Source organism: Chinchilla lanigera, unplaced genomic scaffold (genome assembly GCF_000276665.1).
Source record: "Chinchilla lanigera isolate Chin_1 unplaced genomic scaffold, ChiLan1.0 scaffold00068, whole genome shotgun sequence".
Taxonomy (NCBI): domain Eukaryota; kingdom Metazoa; phylum Chordata; class Mammalia; order Rodentia; family Chinchillidae; genus Chinchilla; species Chinchilla lanigera.
The window spans coordinates 10,917,921-10,934,070 of NW_004955469.1; the positions used below are offsets into that span (position 1 = coordinate 10,917,921).

General features: G+C 48.8%; 1 protein-coding gene across 1 annotated transcript; it reads right to left on the minus strand.

The window, feature by feature from the left end:
* Positions 1-1,855: 1,855 nt before the first annotated feature.
* LOC102017114 (chromosome unknown open reading frame, human C2orf71) lies at positions 1,856-12,472 on the minus strand. Its single transcript, XM_005400541.2, has 2 exons — positions 7,323-12,472; positions 1,856-3,399 (listed from the first exon to the last, which is right to left on the minus strand). Exons 1-2 carry the CDS (start codon positions 10,940-10,942, stop codon positions 3,174-3,176), a joined length of 3,846 nt encoding a protein of 1,281 aa, XP_005400598.1. The 5' UTR covers positions 10,943-12,472; the 3' UTR covers positions 1,856-3,173.
* Between the last annotated feature and the right edge of the window lie 3,678 nt (positions 12,473-16,150).

Consider the following 16,150-nt stretch of genomic DNA (forward strand, 5'->3'; position numbering starts at 1 on the left):
GGGTGAAAGCTGTAAACCCCCAGAAAAAGCTAGCCCAAGCAAGAATATGGGTGTGATACGTACCCCTTTAAGATCTCTGGGGGCTCCTCTCCTTGTCTTTATACCCAATGTTCCTTCCTGTTTTCTAACTATAAAGAAAACAAATGTAAGGACTCATGTGTCCTTCAGGTTGGGTCCATTGGTTTAGCTGAAAAACAAAGAAAAATTGTCTTCTGGCCTCTCTCAAGTAAAGGAAGTAGATTTGACCCGGAAAATATAAGGTTCTTTGCTGGAGAGGGGGCAAGGAAAGCAAGAATGGCCTCTGAAAGGTGCAGCAATGAACTTGCCTGTCATGGCCACCAGCAATGGGCTCTCCAAGGCAGAACTATAGGTATGGGTTCAGGGAAAGGCCGGGTCTTGGAGGAACAACGAATTAATGCCAAAAAACTGGAATGTTGTGGTGGATTTAATGTCTCTTGTGCGAAGTCTGATTCACATGTAACTTACGCTAGGTGAAGTTAGCATGGTGGCAAAACAACCCCTCCCAAAGAACAAACAAGCAAACCAACCGAACCACCCACATCTTTGAAACATCCACTCTTGTGCCAGCTCAGCAGTACTTTAATTTTGATCTTCGTTGTCTGCAGACCCCAGCTCCTGGGCCTTGGTAACCTTTTTCATCTCCCCCAAGAGGAACTGACTTGGAATTCCCAAGGCTTTGGGGCCGTAGGACTATCCAAGGGGTGACACTTGGTCTTGCCCTGTTGCCTGGACCTGGTGGCAGCCTAGGCCTCTCATTTATATCACCTGTAGGGACAGATGGCAGGAAGCTAGCACCATCCTGGGGCAGGAAGGCTCTCAGTAAGTGAAGAAGTCCTCCAGAGGGACAAGGAGCCGTCATCATCTCTCCACGGGTGATGGCATAAACTAGAAGCTATTGTCCCCTTCTCTGCTGACCGCAATGTGGCAGGAGTGAGCGTGATCCTTGCCAGCATAGCCAGGGGGAGGGGCAGCCTCAGGGAGCGTCCTGCCATGTACACTCACAGAGGGCAGCTGTCGTTCGCGCTAGCCTCTCCTGGGGGTTCTCTATGGTGCTGACCGTCTATGATGTAACATGGTCCCTGGCTCCTAGCTGCCCACATCTATCTTTTATCACCACAGTTGAGGGGGAAGGGGACTCAGCCAACAAAGCTCTCAGCCTACCCCAACCTCCTACAACAGAGGAGGGCGGCCTAAGCAGGTGACTCATCTCACTTCCCTTCTGGCTGATCTGGCTTTGTTTGAATCCTGCTTTCAGAAACGAGGCCTTGTGTTTCACCCACTGTGTTTCTGTGCAGTCCCTGCATCTGGGTTTCTGCTTGCATCTTTGGCCCTCCAGGAATCCTGTCTCTACACCCTAGCAGAGGGTGCAAACCCCTCCTGACCAGTGCTCTCCGAAGCCACTTACCTGTGAGCTGGATCTTACAGGCCACTCAAAAGATTTGCTTTCCGCTTGCTCAGCTGGGCCCAGGTCACCCCGGGCCCACTTCCTTGTTTCCCACACTGCCTGCCCAACCATTTGGGGACAGCCCAGCTCGATGGCAAGCAGGTCTCCTGAACCTGGTTTATTCTCAGGTACTTGCCTCTTCCTCAGCCACTCCCATGGCCTGCAGCCCAGGTGGTTCCCAGGCACCCACCCAGCTTGGTCTGGCTGCGACCTGAGTGTGCCCTGAGATGAATGCAGCCACACTAGCAAATGTGAGCACATAGCTGGCCATGCACACACATTTTCCAATATAGAGGGTGAGTGTAGCCCCTCTTGGTAATATAATCATTGATTCTTGAAGTGTCTTTAAAGAGATAAGCCCTGTCACCCCCATGTTAATAACTAGACAAGTCAAATGAGATGCATTTATTCATTGCCTGTCCCTGGGGGAAGCTAGCTGGAGTCCCTAGGACCCAGGTTAACATGTTCTTGAGCCCATGATCTATTTCAACAAGAAAGGATTTGAGGTCTATAATTTCCCCAAATTTAAAAAATCAGCTTTGCAGCAGATCTGGAGGACTGCCTCTTAGCTGTACTCGTGGGTGAGAATTCTTGTCTTTGACAACCCACTGAGCTGGCATTGAATCACCCAATTATTGAAAATTCTTTTCTAAATAGAAAGTGCTCCACAGCCTCTGATGGAAAAATTCCAAGATCTGCAGCAAATATCAGGCTCATTGGCAGAAGCAGTTTTCTGGCATGAGCCACCATTCTTTGCTTTCATTTGATCTCCAGTAGAAGTTTTGCAGATGACCTGGGAATAAACTTGGCCAAGAAGCCTCAGGAGGAGACAGACACGCGAGTGTGTGAGTCTCACCCACTTAGTCTCACAAGCTCTGGTGCCCACCTGGTGCAGAGAATAGGAGCCTTGTTTGGCAGGCTTGGGCGTGTGGGTGTGTTGGGCGGCGAGAGCATTTGATACGAGCCGAGGCCAAGGGCAGCATGGCTGTTGCTGGGAGCTGAAAGCTCTGAATTGATGGCACTGGGGCTGAGCTCAGGAAGCAGGAGTGGAGAGTGGGTGGGACTGTGTGTTCTCATCCACCACAGCCACCTCGTGTCAGGAGCACTTAGCTTCATAAACAAAGCTCTTCTGGGAACTTCAGCGATCTGCCATCGCTCAGCCTTCTAAAAACAAAGCTTTCCCACCGTTTGTAGAATTGTGTGCGTGGTAGGCAGGGCGGGTGATGGAATATGAGGCAAACGAAATGTAATGAAAACAGCAGAGATCCAAGGGCCAGTCACGTCTGTGCCAAGCTTTTCTCTGTTCTCTTCTTACCTGTAGGACTCTGACAAGATACTTGAGGAGGGCTCCCCCAACACCTTTGGCTTTCTTATTCGCAAAACAGGAGGATGCTATTTATTTCACTCATTGTTGTGAGGATTAAATGATTCCATGATTAGCATGTAAACTACCTAGCCCTTTGAGCATGGGCTGTATTCCTTTCCTAAATTAAGGCTAGCCCTTGAAGGATTGAAAAGTGTCACCTTGGGGTCCAACATTTTGGTTAACCTTTGAGCACAAAGGCAAAGCAGGATTTGGAACTGAGAACTGCCACTGATTAAAGTTTAGCAGACCCACTGAACAGTGGTACATTTTCAAGGCCACTCCAGGATGCCCCTGTGGGAGTCGGTTTGCCTACCATCCAGGGGCAGTATAGGTTCTTGGCTGTCACCTTGGGCCTGCTGGGGTGACTGGAATCACCTCCTTGTTCTGGGGCTGTTCCTCAAGCTGACATTTATTCTGGGTACGGCTGGTGCGGGCCTCCGGCTGCAGCCCATGGCCAAGTACATAGAGCTCTGGGGGAGATGCCTGTCTGCCGCCACTGCTCTGCAGTTCTGGGGCACAGGAGCTGCTCCAAGGTGCCATATCCTGCTTGGGGCTGTCCTTGCTGCTGCTGCTGCTGCTGCTGCTGCTGCTGCTGCAGAAAGAAAGAACAAGGTCAGCGCACACCCTCCTCTGCTGTTCCTCCCCACTCCCTCCCCGTCCCCTGCAGTCTTGTGTGTGTTCCTCAGAGCCCTCTCACACGAAGCCCAGTGGCTCATCCTTGGCACCAGCCCCTGTCTTTCTGTGTCAGGCTTGTCGGACTGGGCTGTCCTTGCTCTGTGCTCACCTTCCCACCTGCTGTGGTTGGGCCTGGTGGGAACCAGCTCTCAGGTCTTCAGCTCACAGGCTGAATCTTGTTCTTTCCCTGGGCCCAAGATCCTGCTGCTCTGAACAAAGCAACTGCCTCAGGAGCTCTGGGAGCTGGGCCTTTATTTTGTTTTTGTTTCTAATGCGCTTCTTGTTTACTAAAGGACGAGGCTTAGCTAGTTGAATTAACAACAACAATAACCCTGCTTTCACAGCTGCCGCCCTTTTCCTGAATGGAATGAAATAGAAGCTGCTCGGCCCAGCCTTGCCCCGCATTTGGCTAGAAAGGAGTTTCCCAGCTGTTGAGCGATATAGCCAAGAGGGGCTGTGTTCTGGGAGGGGACCCCCGCATGGTCCTCAGTCTGACTGGGCAAGCTTTGGAAGAGCAGAAGGGAGGTTGGCACAAGGTAGGGAACAAGTCAGGTAGAGGAGACCAACTCTGATAGCCACGTCGGCTATCTGCTGGCAGACTGGCCTCCAACTACCTCGTGGAGGTTGGACTCTGGCTCCAGGGGTTCCAAATCCTAGCTGTGTGCCCTGTAGCATGTCAAATAACCCAGCAGAGTCTTGGTTTCTCTCTTTGTAAAATGGAAATCGTAAGAGTACCCATCTCCCAGGTATTAATATTGGACAAAGCGTGTAAATCTCATAGCGGGTAACTAGCACCTACGTGTGGCGGGGTGTGGTGGGAGGGGTGGCACAGGTCCATGGCTTTCAGGCAGCGAGGAGCCTACCACGTGCCTTCAAGCTTGTCTCATCTGTGTTGGTGTCTGGCCCCATCTCAGGCCCCTGCAGGTATTCAAAGCCCAGTATGATTAATGGGCCACAGTTGCCCCTTCTGTCCTTCCCCCTGAACCCTGAGGCGAGGGAAGGTTTGTGCCCACCCTCTGCTGCACCTCACCTGGAGCGGCTGGCAGGAACCCGAAGGGAAGCCTGGAGAAAGCCCACGGCCTGCCGCCCTGGGCCTTGCAGGTGGCCTGGCAAACCATTTGGACCAGAACTCTCTGTCTTACCTCCACCCGGGTTCCACATGTGCCTGAAGTGCGGGCCAGGTGGCTGCTTTTCCTGGTTGTCACCCTGTGGCTGTGGTTTTACCTCTTCCTGGAACTGCTGGCCACAGAGCAACCTGAGACAGGAACTAAGTGGGGGCTGCAGAGAGCCGCTGCCTCACTAGCTCAGGCCAGGAAAAGGGAGAAGCACCACACTTAGAGGAGGCACGCTAGACCCTTCTGAGTGCACACAGTACCCCAACGCTCTGAGACCTAGAGACTGATCTCTCGCAGGGATTGGGCACCTGACAGCTGAAGCTCAGCAGAGGATGCCTCCAGGGACTGGGGCCCCACGGCAAGGAGGACATAAACATCACTTTTATTTTTTCAAAAGACTCATCCCTAGCATGGGGTGATGGACAGGAGTCAAAGCAGATTGCAGGCCAGTTGCTCCTGCAAGCCTGCCTCACTGGAAGACCCAGCGGGCGCAGTCGTGCCCCTGCAAGCCCTTGTGCATGATCTTGGGAAGGCTGTGTCCAGGTCCCTAGTGTTGTTCCCCTATGTAGGCTGGCAGAAAAATATGCTCGCCTTCTACAGAGAGGCAAAGCCTTGCTGCAATACAGCTAATGTTTGTGCCTCTGGACACCAAATTCACACCTTGGGGTGGCGCTGAGCATTTTCCTATGGTGAGCTCTTTGTGTGGAACGGCTTAGAGACATGATCATGCCAAGAGGCAGGGGAATGGGTACAAGTCATTGACCTTCCATGTGACCTTGGGCAGGCTCCTTTTTCAAGCTATAAGGAACCCTCCTTCCCCCCCAAAGATTGAGATTCAGGGCATAAAACAACCGTTTAGGCTGCTCTATTCCGAGGAGAAGCCCGAGAAAAGGGCATTATTTTCTTCTTGAACAATTTTATGTTCTTGAACAACTTTATAGCTCCTGCTGTTTTAAAATGTTAGTGTTTTTAATTAATGCCGTTTTATTGTCCCTGTTCTCTCAAGCTCTTCTCCTGAAGGGCACAGTTTTAGAAATCTAATAACTGAATAAGTAGCTGGTGAGAGGAATAATACATTAACATTTATAGAGGTTCTTAGATGAAAGCCGCTGTGCTGTAGGAAGCCCACTTTAGATTTAAGAAAAGAGCAACGTTACATTAAGATTCTTGCAAAAATAATCAATATTTCATTTCTTTCAAGTGGCTGGGGAAGTTTATATAACTATTATCATGCCCAACTTTCCTGAGATAATATCTTTACTAAAAATTGACTGCCGAGTACTTTGTAAAAAATTATCACTTTTGCCTGGACAGATTGTGAGGGCTGTAACATGTGTCACATGTGCAGAAATTAAACACAGATTTACACAATTGTGGCTAATACAGAGACAGCAAGAACTGCTGTTGGTTGAGCTTTGTCTGATCTGTATCAAGACACACTGAAAAGAACTCTTCTCTAACAGGCTTCTGGTTGACATTTTCCCCATATAGTCTGTAAAATAACCACTAGAGCATACGAGTGATCCTTTCGGTGCTCACGCAGTGGCTATCCTGACTCATGGCCCCTTGTGGCTGTGTGCCTGTCTGTAGGCCTGCCGTCCACGTGCAAGTCACTTGCTCCTGCGGAGAAAGCCACAGTCAGAACGCACTCTGCCAAGGGCAGGGACGGCCGCTCTTTGCCTAGATTCTGGTACTTGGCACTCATAAAGCATCTTGTTCATATGTCACAAACCTCTGAAGTTGGTGGAGAGGTGGAGCTAGGTCCTGAGGGGAATGGGAATCCCGACACTTCTATTCTACACCTCCAGGACCAGCCATTCTCAAGGCGTGGGCTGCAGACTCCTGAGTACCCCAAGATGCTTTCAAGGAAGCCTATTTCCTTTATAATATGAAGATGATACTTGCCCTTCTTGCTTATTCTCAGGAAAGTGGGATCAGTTTCCAGAGCCCATATAATGGGTGATATGGTCACAGACTGGCTGCAGGGGCAGATCTCAGGGTGCAGCTGTCTTCCCAGCCATTGAGCCAGACACCAACAAAGTTTGCAAAAATGGAAGACAGGGCCACTCCTTTGACTAAGTTTTGTGGTTGTTGCAGAAAGCAGGCTTTCCGTAGGAATGTGTTATTTGTGTTAGCATGGAAATGGTTTAGTCTTTAACAAATAGCTAATAACAGGTTCACACATTTCTCAGTTTTAACTTCTATTATAGTAAAAATGTGTAGACTATATCCCATACCCAGGGGCTCTTTTGGGTTCTCAATAATTTTTAGTAGTTTCACCAGGTAGTTAGTGACTGGACAGTTCACTGGATCCAGTGAATAAAAGCAACAGAATCCAGCTGCTGGGTCCAGACAGAGCTGGAGTGAGCTGGCCATTGGCAGGTGGTTTCCCCACTCTGTCATCTACACAATAAGGGGGTGTTATGTAGCACTAATTTGGTGCTTACAAACTTAAAAAATTACAACAGAGCCTCTTTGCATTAAAAATCTTTCTCAGGAACCCAATGTGTTCCAGAAAAAAGCTCAGTCTCTCATAGTGGAAGAGGGGAGCACCCTGTTCCCCATACCTCTCTTTCCCACTTGCCTCTTCTCTTGGAGCACAGTATGGGAACTGCTGACCCAGACAATCCCTAGGGCCCACTCCCTGTGCTCTTCTCCCTTCCAAATACCCGGAGGATAGTGGATCAATGGCACTTCTTACCTGCTTTGGCTGAGCTGGGATTCCGAAGAGGTGCCAGCGAGGTTGGAACTGGGCAGCTGAAGCTGGATACCCAGCTGGTGGCGGGGTGCTGTCCTTCTGACGAAAGGCAGGGGGTTGAGGGAACACAGAGCCGTTCTCCTCTGCGAATCTGCTCCCATTCGTGGTCCTGAACTGCATACTGCTTGGGTCCCTAGAGGGGCCCCAGGCTCTGGTGGCAGTGACTGTGGGGTCAGTGGGCGAGCTGTTGATTTGGCTTCAAACAGAGATGATGTGGCTGGGCAGAATATGGCAGATACCTTGGCTGAGGGGACTTGACCGTCTTCAGAGTCTCCTGTCTCCCTCTGCCCCCAAGATATGGATGCTGGGGGGGACAGGGAGGGGACAGAGGAAAGGGAGCTTGCTTCTGTGCTCTGTGCAGGAGGGCTCCCTGGAGGCAGGCTGGGAGACCTGTGTTGGGGCGGTGAAGGTCCTTTCTTTGCTGGTGGTGGACTTAGCACCTTGGGGCTCACTGGTGGGCTGGGAGCCCCAGGGCTGAGTGGTGGGCTGGGGGAGCTGATCACAGTGGGGAGACTTGACTGGGCGAGTCCATGGGAGGAGGGAAGGCCATGCAGTCTCTTGTCTGCTTGGGGCACCCGGTGTGCCTTTGTGGGAGAGGCTTTTCTGACCACCGGGGGACTTCTCTCTCGGCTCAGCCTGGAGGCCTGTGTAGAATGAGTTCTTCTAGTGGGTCTGGCCAGGCTAAGTTCTGAGGTCCTGCTTTGCCCAGATGTAAGGCTGGTGTGGTGCCAGGCAACTGCCTTCCAGGGATGCTTGGAGGCGCTTGTGGCCTTCGCTGCTTGTGCCTGACTCTGGGCCCTGCCCTCCCGCTCTGAGTCAGGGCTGGCTGCTGGTGGGAGGCTAGAATCCAAGGCAAGCTTTCTGGGATTGCTGCTGCTCTTGGTGCTCCCCAGCCCTGTGCTGCACAGCTTGCTGGGGCTGGCAGTGCCCTTGTTGGGCAGCAAGTTGATGGGACTCATGGAGGCTCTCAGCTTTGAGGAAGCCCATGTTCCTCTGGCAGGACCAGATCCTCCCAGTCCTGGTGCCGGGGTCCCTTCGGGGGAGCTTTCTGCTGGTTTGCTGCCTTCTGGAGGCTCCAGAGAGGCAAATGATCTGTCCATCAGGATTTCCAGAGGCGGTGGAGGGAGGTGCTCTGAGTCCTCCTCTGTTTCACAGTGTGTCCCCTCACTGTTAGATGCTTCTGCCGCAGGCAAAGGAGGAAAGACCGGCGCCAAGGGCCTCCAGGGTATGTCAGCTCTGAGATAGCTGCTGCCCACTGCTGGAGAAATTTGGGGCTTGGGATACAAAGGAGCAAGCCCCCTGTAAATGGGAAATCTGGGAGGCATGATGGGTACCCCCCACCTCCTGAGACAGGGGCTTGACCCTGAGTTCTTAGTGTCCCCTGGTGTCCTTGTACTCTCGGCGGGACTGAAAGTTTCAATAAGTTTTTTGACTGATGTTCTGGTGGGGCATCCCCTGACCATCCAGTCCTTGGCCCTGGCAGCCTCGCTGTCCTTCTCACCTGACGGGGTGCTGTTTGGCAGCTTCTCAGTGTTTCCCCGCCAGGGCTGTTCACCTTCAGGGTGGGGACCGCATCTCTGCCAAATGTTCTTGTCCTGATTAGGCAAGATGCTGAAGTCCTTGGTGAGGGACGCCTTGAGCTTGCTGACGGTGTTGCTGGGGCTCACCCTGTAGTTGCTGGTAAGCCTCAGAGCTGCTGGCCTGGGTTGTAGAATCTGCTCCTTCTTCTGCCCCTGCCGTTTAGCATCCAAGGCATAAAACATCTCCAGCCTCTGGCTGAGATCTCCCTGGACCCTCTGCAGCTCCTGGAGAGTAGGGTCTTCCTGGTGTTCTTTAAGACACCCCTCTGACTGGGACCTTCTCTGCCTCTCGGGGGCCCTCCTGCTGCCGCTGACCGTGCTAGGTCTTGGTGGGACCATTGTCCTTCCCTCCTCTTCCTCAGCCCAGTCTTGATGTCCAGAGGGGATGGGGACAAACTTGATCCTTTCACTGATGGCTTCTTTCATCTTCAGAATCATCTCCCGGGCCTGGGGGCTCCTAAGCTTCCTGGAGCGTGGCTGAAAGAGGCTTTCCCTGTCAGCGGGTGAAGACTGTGGCCTTGAATGTGGGGCTCTTTCCTGCCCTGTGCACAGACTCATGCTGCTAACTTCATTGTCCTCCTCCTCCGGGCTGCTGTCCTCACCTTCACTGAGGGATAGCATAGCCATCAGCCTGGAGCTTTCAGGAAGATGTGCTTTCGTGGGGGCGGCAATCCCCAGAGAATCGCAAGGCATGCTCTTGCCCACCGCCACAGGCCTGGAGGTAATTGTTTCTGGGCCTGTGCTGGAGGGGCATGGCCTCCTTGCTTCACCCTGTGTTGCTGGCTGAACCTTTGTCATGGGAGGCCTTGACAGTGGGCAGTCCTGGGCTCTGTCGGGACCCATCTGGAATGGACTTTGCTGCCAGGCCTGTCCTGACAGACTGGTCTCCATTTGAGGTGAAGTCCTCAGGTTCCATTCTACAGGCTCTGGTGCCAAGTCCCAGCTGGCTTGCTTCCCCAGCTTGTCTATGGACTGCACGGACTCGTTGTCAGCACCGATGCCACTGTCCTCGGAGCACAAGGGTAGATCGTGCAGCCCAGAGTCAGCATGGCCACTCGTGAAGCTCTCTAGCTGCACCAGTGTCCTTAGGAGACGTTCCTCCACACCCCTCTTCGTGCTCAGCTTATTTTCCAAGTGGCTTGCGGTGGAGTAGAGGTAGCCACTGGAGCCCTCCAGGGAGTTGCCAGTGAGGGGGGCCACCGTGCCATGGAGCATCTGTAGCTTGCTGACAGTGTACTGAAGGAGCTGTTGCAGGAGGTCTGGCTGCGCCTGGGGCTCTCCTTTCCTCAATGGCCAAATCAGATTGTCCCTAACCTCCTGGAGGAGCGCTTCTCCATCTCTAGAGATCTCCCCCAGGAGCTGGCTGACCTCCTCAAAGCACAGCAGCAGGAAGTGGAGCATGGGCTGCAGCAGCTCCCGGGTCTGGATGGTCTGATGGATGAGGCACACGATTGCTTCATACTTGGAGAGGCTGGAGTGCAGGTAGGTGTAAGTATGCTGGTGAGCCTTTACCAGAGGCTCGGGGAAGTCCACTTTGCCTGCTGAACCCGGAGCAGGGAGGAAGGTTTGGCAGCAGTGGCCTGATTTGGAGGTCTCTTGGGTAGTACTTTGCACACTCTCTTTCCTGGGAAAGGCTGCCTCTTGGGTCCCGTGGGAGCCTGGTGTATTGAATGGAATGTCCTCGGCCATGTGGGAGGTTTGGGTCTCTGCCATCAGTCCTTCCTTATCTCCCTTGAGCTGACGAAGACCTTCAGCCATGGTTTGAGTCCTGCTGGAACTTAGCTGCTCCTCTGCCAGCCTTCGTCCCTGAGGCGGGCTCCCCACAGCGTCATAGTGGGTAGAACTTTTAACCAGCGAAGGGACGGAAGCCCTTTTACTGTTCCTCTGGTGTCCTGGCAAAATTGCTTTGGGCTTTTTCAAAAATTGAATGCCACTCCTTGCAACGCTGTTTACAATGTCGCTGTGTGAAGGTGTGCAGCCCATGATTTCAGCTGGTCCACCCGCAGCTTTCACAATTTTCAGAGAATCATCTTGGAAATAGGAGCAAGAGGCAGCCTTACTGATCCATCCAGGCAATTCAAGGCCAAAGTCCTTTGAAGTCCATGGTGCAAGGTGCTAGATGTGGAACCAGCTTTCCTCACCTTCTTGGCCCCACTGTGGGGAAGGAATGGTGCCTGTCATCTGTGTCCTTCTAAGTTTTGAACCTTGTGCTGTTAGTGAGAAGTGGGACAATTCCAAAGCACCTAGTCGCATGGATTATGGGCCTGTGTTTTGCTTGTGTCTCGACAGATGTGGATGGCAAGCGGAGCTTTAAGCCTATTAGGTTAATCATGCCCTAGCCAGTCAGCACTCACAGTGTGTTCTAATATAGAACTTCTCAGCATTTACTATCTTGGGAAGCAGATTATTTTTGCATGTGCTTATGCTTTTAATTCTGTTCAGATGCCTGCCATATGAAACCTAGAGAAATTAGCTGTGATTGTGGGAGCCTCTGGAAGAGATGCATTTGTGGATGAGAAGAGAGGGTTTGACAATTACAGACTCCAGAAGAAAAGTGACTTTCACAGCTTAACAAGGGCAAACCAGTGGAATGTGTGCTAATCTGCTGTTATCAAGATGACCCCCCAACACACAACAGACAACAACCAAGCAGTGCATTGGTGTCTTCGGGGCTTGTAAAGCTCTGTGGCTGTAGTGATGGACATCTCTAAATACTAAGGCAGTGAATGAACGAGACAAAATTGCCTTCTTCGATATTAGCACATTGAGTTAGAGAGCAGGAAAAACATCCTTCCTGGCTTGGAGATAGAAAACAGGGAAACTTACTGCCACATAAAGTTTAAAGTCAGTCACTATGGACCACAGTGACTCAGGGGCCAATGCTCTCCTGCGAAGAGGTTTTTTATTAAACTTTCCCCCCAGGAAAACAAGCTACACCTAGGCAGTGGAGAGCTACTCAGTCATTAGGAGTAGAACTCAAGGGGGAAAATGTGTTTTTCTTTTCAAGCACATCTTTCTACTCAAGCTAAGCAAAGTGCTCTTGCCCCTGGCCAAGGGTAGCAGCTACCTGTTTAAAATTCCTTTTATAAACCTCATTTGCTGTCAGTAAAGTCTAGAGCAAGAATTTAGAGTAGGGAGACATAAGTTTGGGTCTTGACTCCTTATCCTTTGAGTTGGGGAACTTTGCTGAGGCAGAGATCATCTTTAAAGCGGGGACAGTGGTGCCTACTTTACTGAGCTCTTGTGGGGATCAATGCTTGGTTAAGTGCTTTACCTGGTACCTAGGTAGGGTAGGTATTAACAAAACTGCCTTGCTCCTTCCTCCCCAGAAGCTAAGGCAAACCCTGACCCTTCCCTGAATTATCTGGAAATAATTTCCAGCTATTGGTCTTCGAGTTCTGTAAAGTTGGCTCGTTTATTCATTTGCTATCCCATGTCTGGGCAGAATGGCCCTGTGTTTGGTGCACGGCTGCGTTAGGGTTTTCCTAAGGCTTCAATGTATAATTTCTTGGTCCTTAAGCACAGTGACACAGTGATTTCCCAAGCCCGAAAGAGGCTTTTATTTAGCCATTTCCCACTTTTGGACATTTGGGTCATTGCCAATGTTGAATGTTCCTCATAGAAAAAATACTGCCTTGAGCATCTCTGAGGTCTCCTGAAGGTGCCGAGATTGGAGTTACCGTTCTGGCTTTATGGTCTTCATTTTCCCTCTGGAGCTTTGTACAACAGTGATCACGACACTGTGGATGTCGGGATGTCTCAGGCAGAGGGGACTGAGAGCCGTCTCCTGTCCTCTGCTGTGAGCAAGCTAGAGACTGGCTACCAGGGCTGTGTGCAGAGCCTGTGCTGGTCACGGCCCGTTACCCCGGAGTGGATCATTAATAAAGTTCCCCGATCTGTTTATTTGCAGCAGAATTCAGGGGAAACCCAAGCTGAATCCGTGCCTGGGGGCGGGCTGTGTAAGCATCAAGCTGTTGTTTCATTTGTGACCATGCTGGGCTGGCGGGTAAACGGGGGTGCTGCGTGTGGGGCCTGTTCTATCTCCTCTGGGTCTTGCATGGAACAGAATGAAAGCTCATCTGAGGGATGCCTTCTGTAAAGTCTTCTGCCCTCAGGATTTGGGCCTCTGCTTGAATTATCTTTGTAAAAACCTTTGATCTAAGTGCTAAAATTATTTCTAAACCAATGATCAAAATCAAAGTCTTTGCCTAGAGGATGACCTGTCAGATAGCTTCGCACCTTTTAGGCTCGTTTCAGGACTGTTATGAATAATTCAAAATAAGGTGTTTATCTATTGCCATTGATTTTCTCATTAAGACCAACTTTTTTTCTTTTTTTCTTTTTAAATTTGGCTTGCTTCAAGTGGAAAAAGACCTCTTTGGGTGGGAATTTCAATGGCGTTACTTTGGAAAACTGACATCTACACATCTACCTTAGGACCCACCAATTCCAATCCTAAGAATTTACCCAAGAGTGTTAGGTCATAAGCCTCAGAGAGGTTGGCACAAGAATATTCATGGTAACTCTATTCACATCTATCGATAAGGAAATATATTGATATAATTATGCAGTGGAATACTACCCCAAAATGAAAAGAACAAACTACTGAAACATAACAACTTGCATAAATTTAAAAATACTTATGATGAGTGAAAGAAGCCAGACACAAAGAGTACATTTAGAAAGATTCTACTTATATGGAATTCAAGAACAGGGAAGACTAATCTATGGGGTTGTAGAACTCGAGAGAGTGGTTATCTCTACAAACATCTATTGATTGATTTTGACTATGGAGGTGAAGCAGTTCCTTAGGGTGCTGGAAATGGCATATATATTGATCTTGTTGGTAGTTATATAGAGATGTAAAAATTGTTTGAGTTGTGCTGTTAAGTTGTATACACATATGCCCCTAATTAAAATGCAGTGTTATATAGATTGTTTTATGCCTAGCTATGATGCTGTTAATCTTAGATAAGGGTCCCCTATATTAGTTTTCTGTTGTTGCACAACAAATTACCCCCAAGTTTATCAGGTATTATCTCAGTTTCTGTGGATTAAGAAATTTGGAAGCAACTCAGCTGGGCAGTTCTGATCATGGGTCTCTTGTGAGGTTGGTCCAGATGGCAGCCAGCATTGCAGACATCTGAGGGCTTCACTGGAGCTGCATCATTGGTTCTGAGAACTCTTGGTGCCTTGCGAGCTGTTTGCAGGAGGCCCCAGTTTCTCAAGGCTTGGGGCTCTGCATTGGGTTACTTCACTGTCCTTAAAACATGGCAGCTGGTTTCCCCTGGAGCAAGTGGTCCGAGAGAACAAGGAGGAAGTGGCTATGTCCTGATCTCAGAAGTCATCTTTGCTTTCTCCATGTTTTATTTTAAGCCAGGGTTATGAATTATATCTAAACTGTTCCCCTAAAGCTTCATGTGTATGGAAGCTGATTGGATGATAGGGGTGCTACATCCGTCAATGAATTCATCCTTTCATGCACTCTGTTGCTGAAGATGCTGTTAGGAGGCCTGGTTAGAGGTGGGTCAGTGGGCGGGGCTGTGGCCTGGAAGTGTCTATTTACTTCCGTCTTCTACTTCCTGCTGCCATGCTGTGAGCTGCTTCTTCTCTGCATGCTGCTCTGCCTTGGACCAGCAAACTATGGACTGAAACCTCCACAAACTAGGAACCAAAGTAAGCCTTTCTTCCTTTAAGGTGTGGGACAGTAATGAAGACATTATACTCTAGGGGAAAAAATTAGGTTCCACCTTTAAAAATTACTTTAAAAAACATCTGGCCATATCACAGGTCAAGCTGTGACATCCTATATAATTGTGTATACTAAATATGAGTTTATTAAGGTGCTACTCTTTGCTGTTCAGCACATTGAAAATCTATTTTGGTTCATGTGGTCCTGAACTAAATTTATCAGCAAGAGATGGTTCCATTTTAATCACTTTTGTGGCACTAATTTTGAGCCAAGTCTGAATGTCATTTAAACATTGTCTAGTGGCTGGGGTCTTAGCTCATTGGCAAAGCACTTGCTTGACAACCATGAGGTCCTGAGTTCTATTCCCAGTACCACCTCCCCAAAAAACAAAAAAATGAAACAAAACAAAAAAAAATTGTCTAGACTTTTATACAGATGGAATCATATAGCACTTCATGTTTTGGTTAACTTCTTTCCTCAAAAAAATTAATACTAGACTCTTTCATGTCATGTTGTATGTATCAGTAATTCAGACCTTTTTATTTCTGAGTAGTATGATTAGCTCATTTTCTGAATGTTCACAGAGGCACTATTTAAAATAAAGGTGAAAATAAACCTTGTGTTCCTCAACTCTAGTGTTCCTGATGGATAACTAAAATGTGGTAAATGTGTATAAATGGAATATTATTCAACATAAAAGGGCATGAGACACTGATATATGCTACACATTGTGCCTATACTTAATGTCATTGAATTGTACACTTTATTTATTTATTTATTTATTTTTGTCTTTTTGAGACAGGGACTTGCTATGCAGTTCAGGCTTTCCTTGAGCTCACTTTGTAGCCTAGGCTGGTCTCGAACTCACAACGATCCTCCTGCCTCAGCCTCCTGAGTGCTGGGATTACAGGTATGTGCCACCTCGCCTGGCTGAATTGTACACTTTAAAATGGTAAAATTTATGTTATATGTATTTTACCATGACATTAGTAATATATGACGTATAAAAACTAGGAAACACAGATAAACTTAAGGTAAACTGAAGGTCTATCATCTCTATCTGCCTGTCAATCTCTTTCTGACTCAATACAGAGTGCTCTATGTAAAATTTGTAGCCTAGTTTGATATGTCATAAATTTATGGTCATATCATCAAATATGCTTTTCAGCACTTTAATGGCTACAATATTCCATTGACTGGAGGAAAGACATTTTATTTGGTCAGATTCTTATTACTGAACAGTGAAGTTAAATCTATTGTAAGTAATGCTAAAATATCTCTGTAGGTAAATCTACCACATTTGGGATTATTTTCTAAGGATAAATTCTCAGATGTGAACTTTCTTAGCTAAATAATGTAAACATTTAAGAAAATGGATGGATTTTATTTTTTAAAAAGTTCTAGATTTGAGAAAAAACTAAGCACAGAATTCCTGTATACCTTTGTCTCTTACAATGTTTTCCATACTATACTATACTAAACTATACCATACCATACCA

What these genes read in the sequence shown, in the direction of transcription:
- LOC102017114 (XM_005400541.2), bottom strand. Translation starts at nt 10,942, where the DNA reads ATGGGCTGCACACCTTCACACAGCGACATTGTAAACAGCGTTGCAAGG. An exon ending in TCCCAGCTCAGCCAAAGCAG is followed by an intron (nt 3,400 to 7,322) that starts GTAAGAAGTGCC and finishes CAGCAGCAGCAG; the next exon opens with CAGCAGCAAGGACAGCCCCA.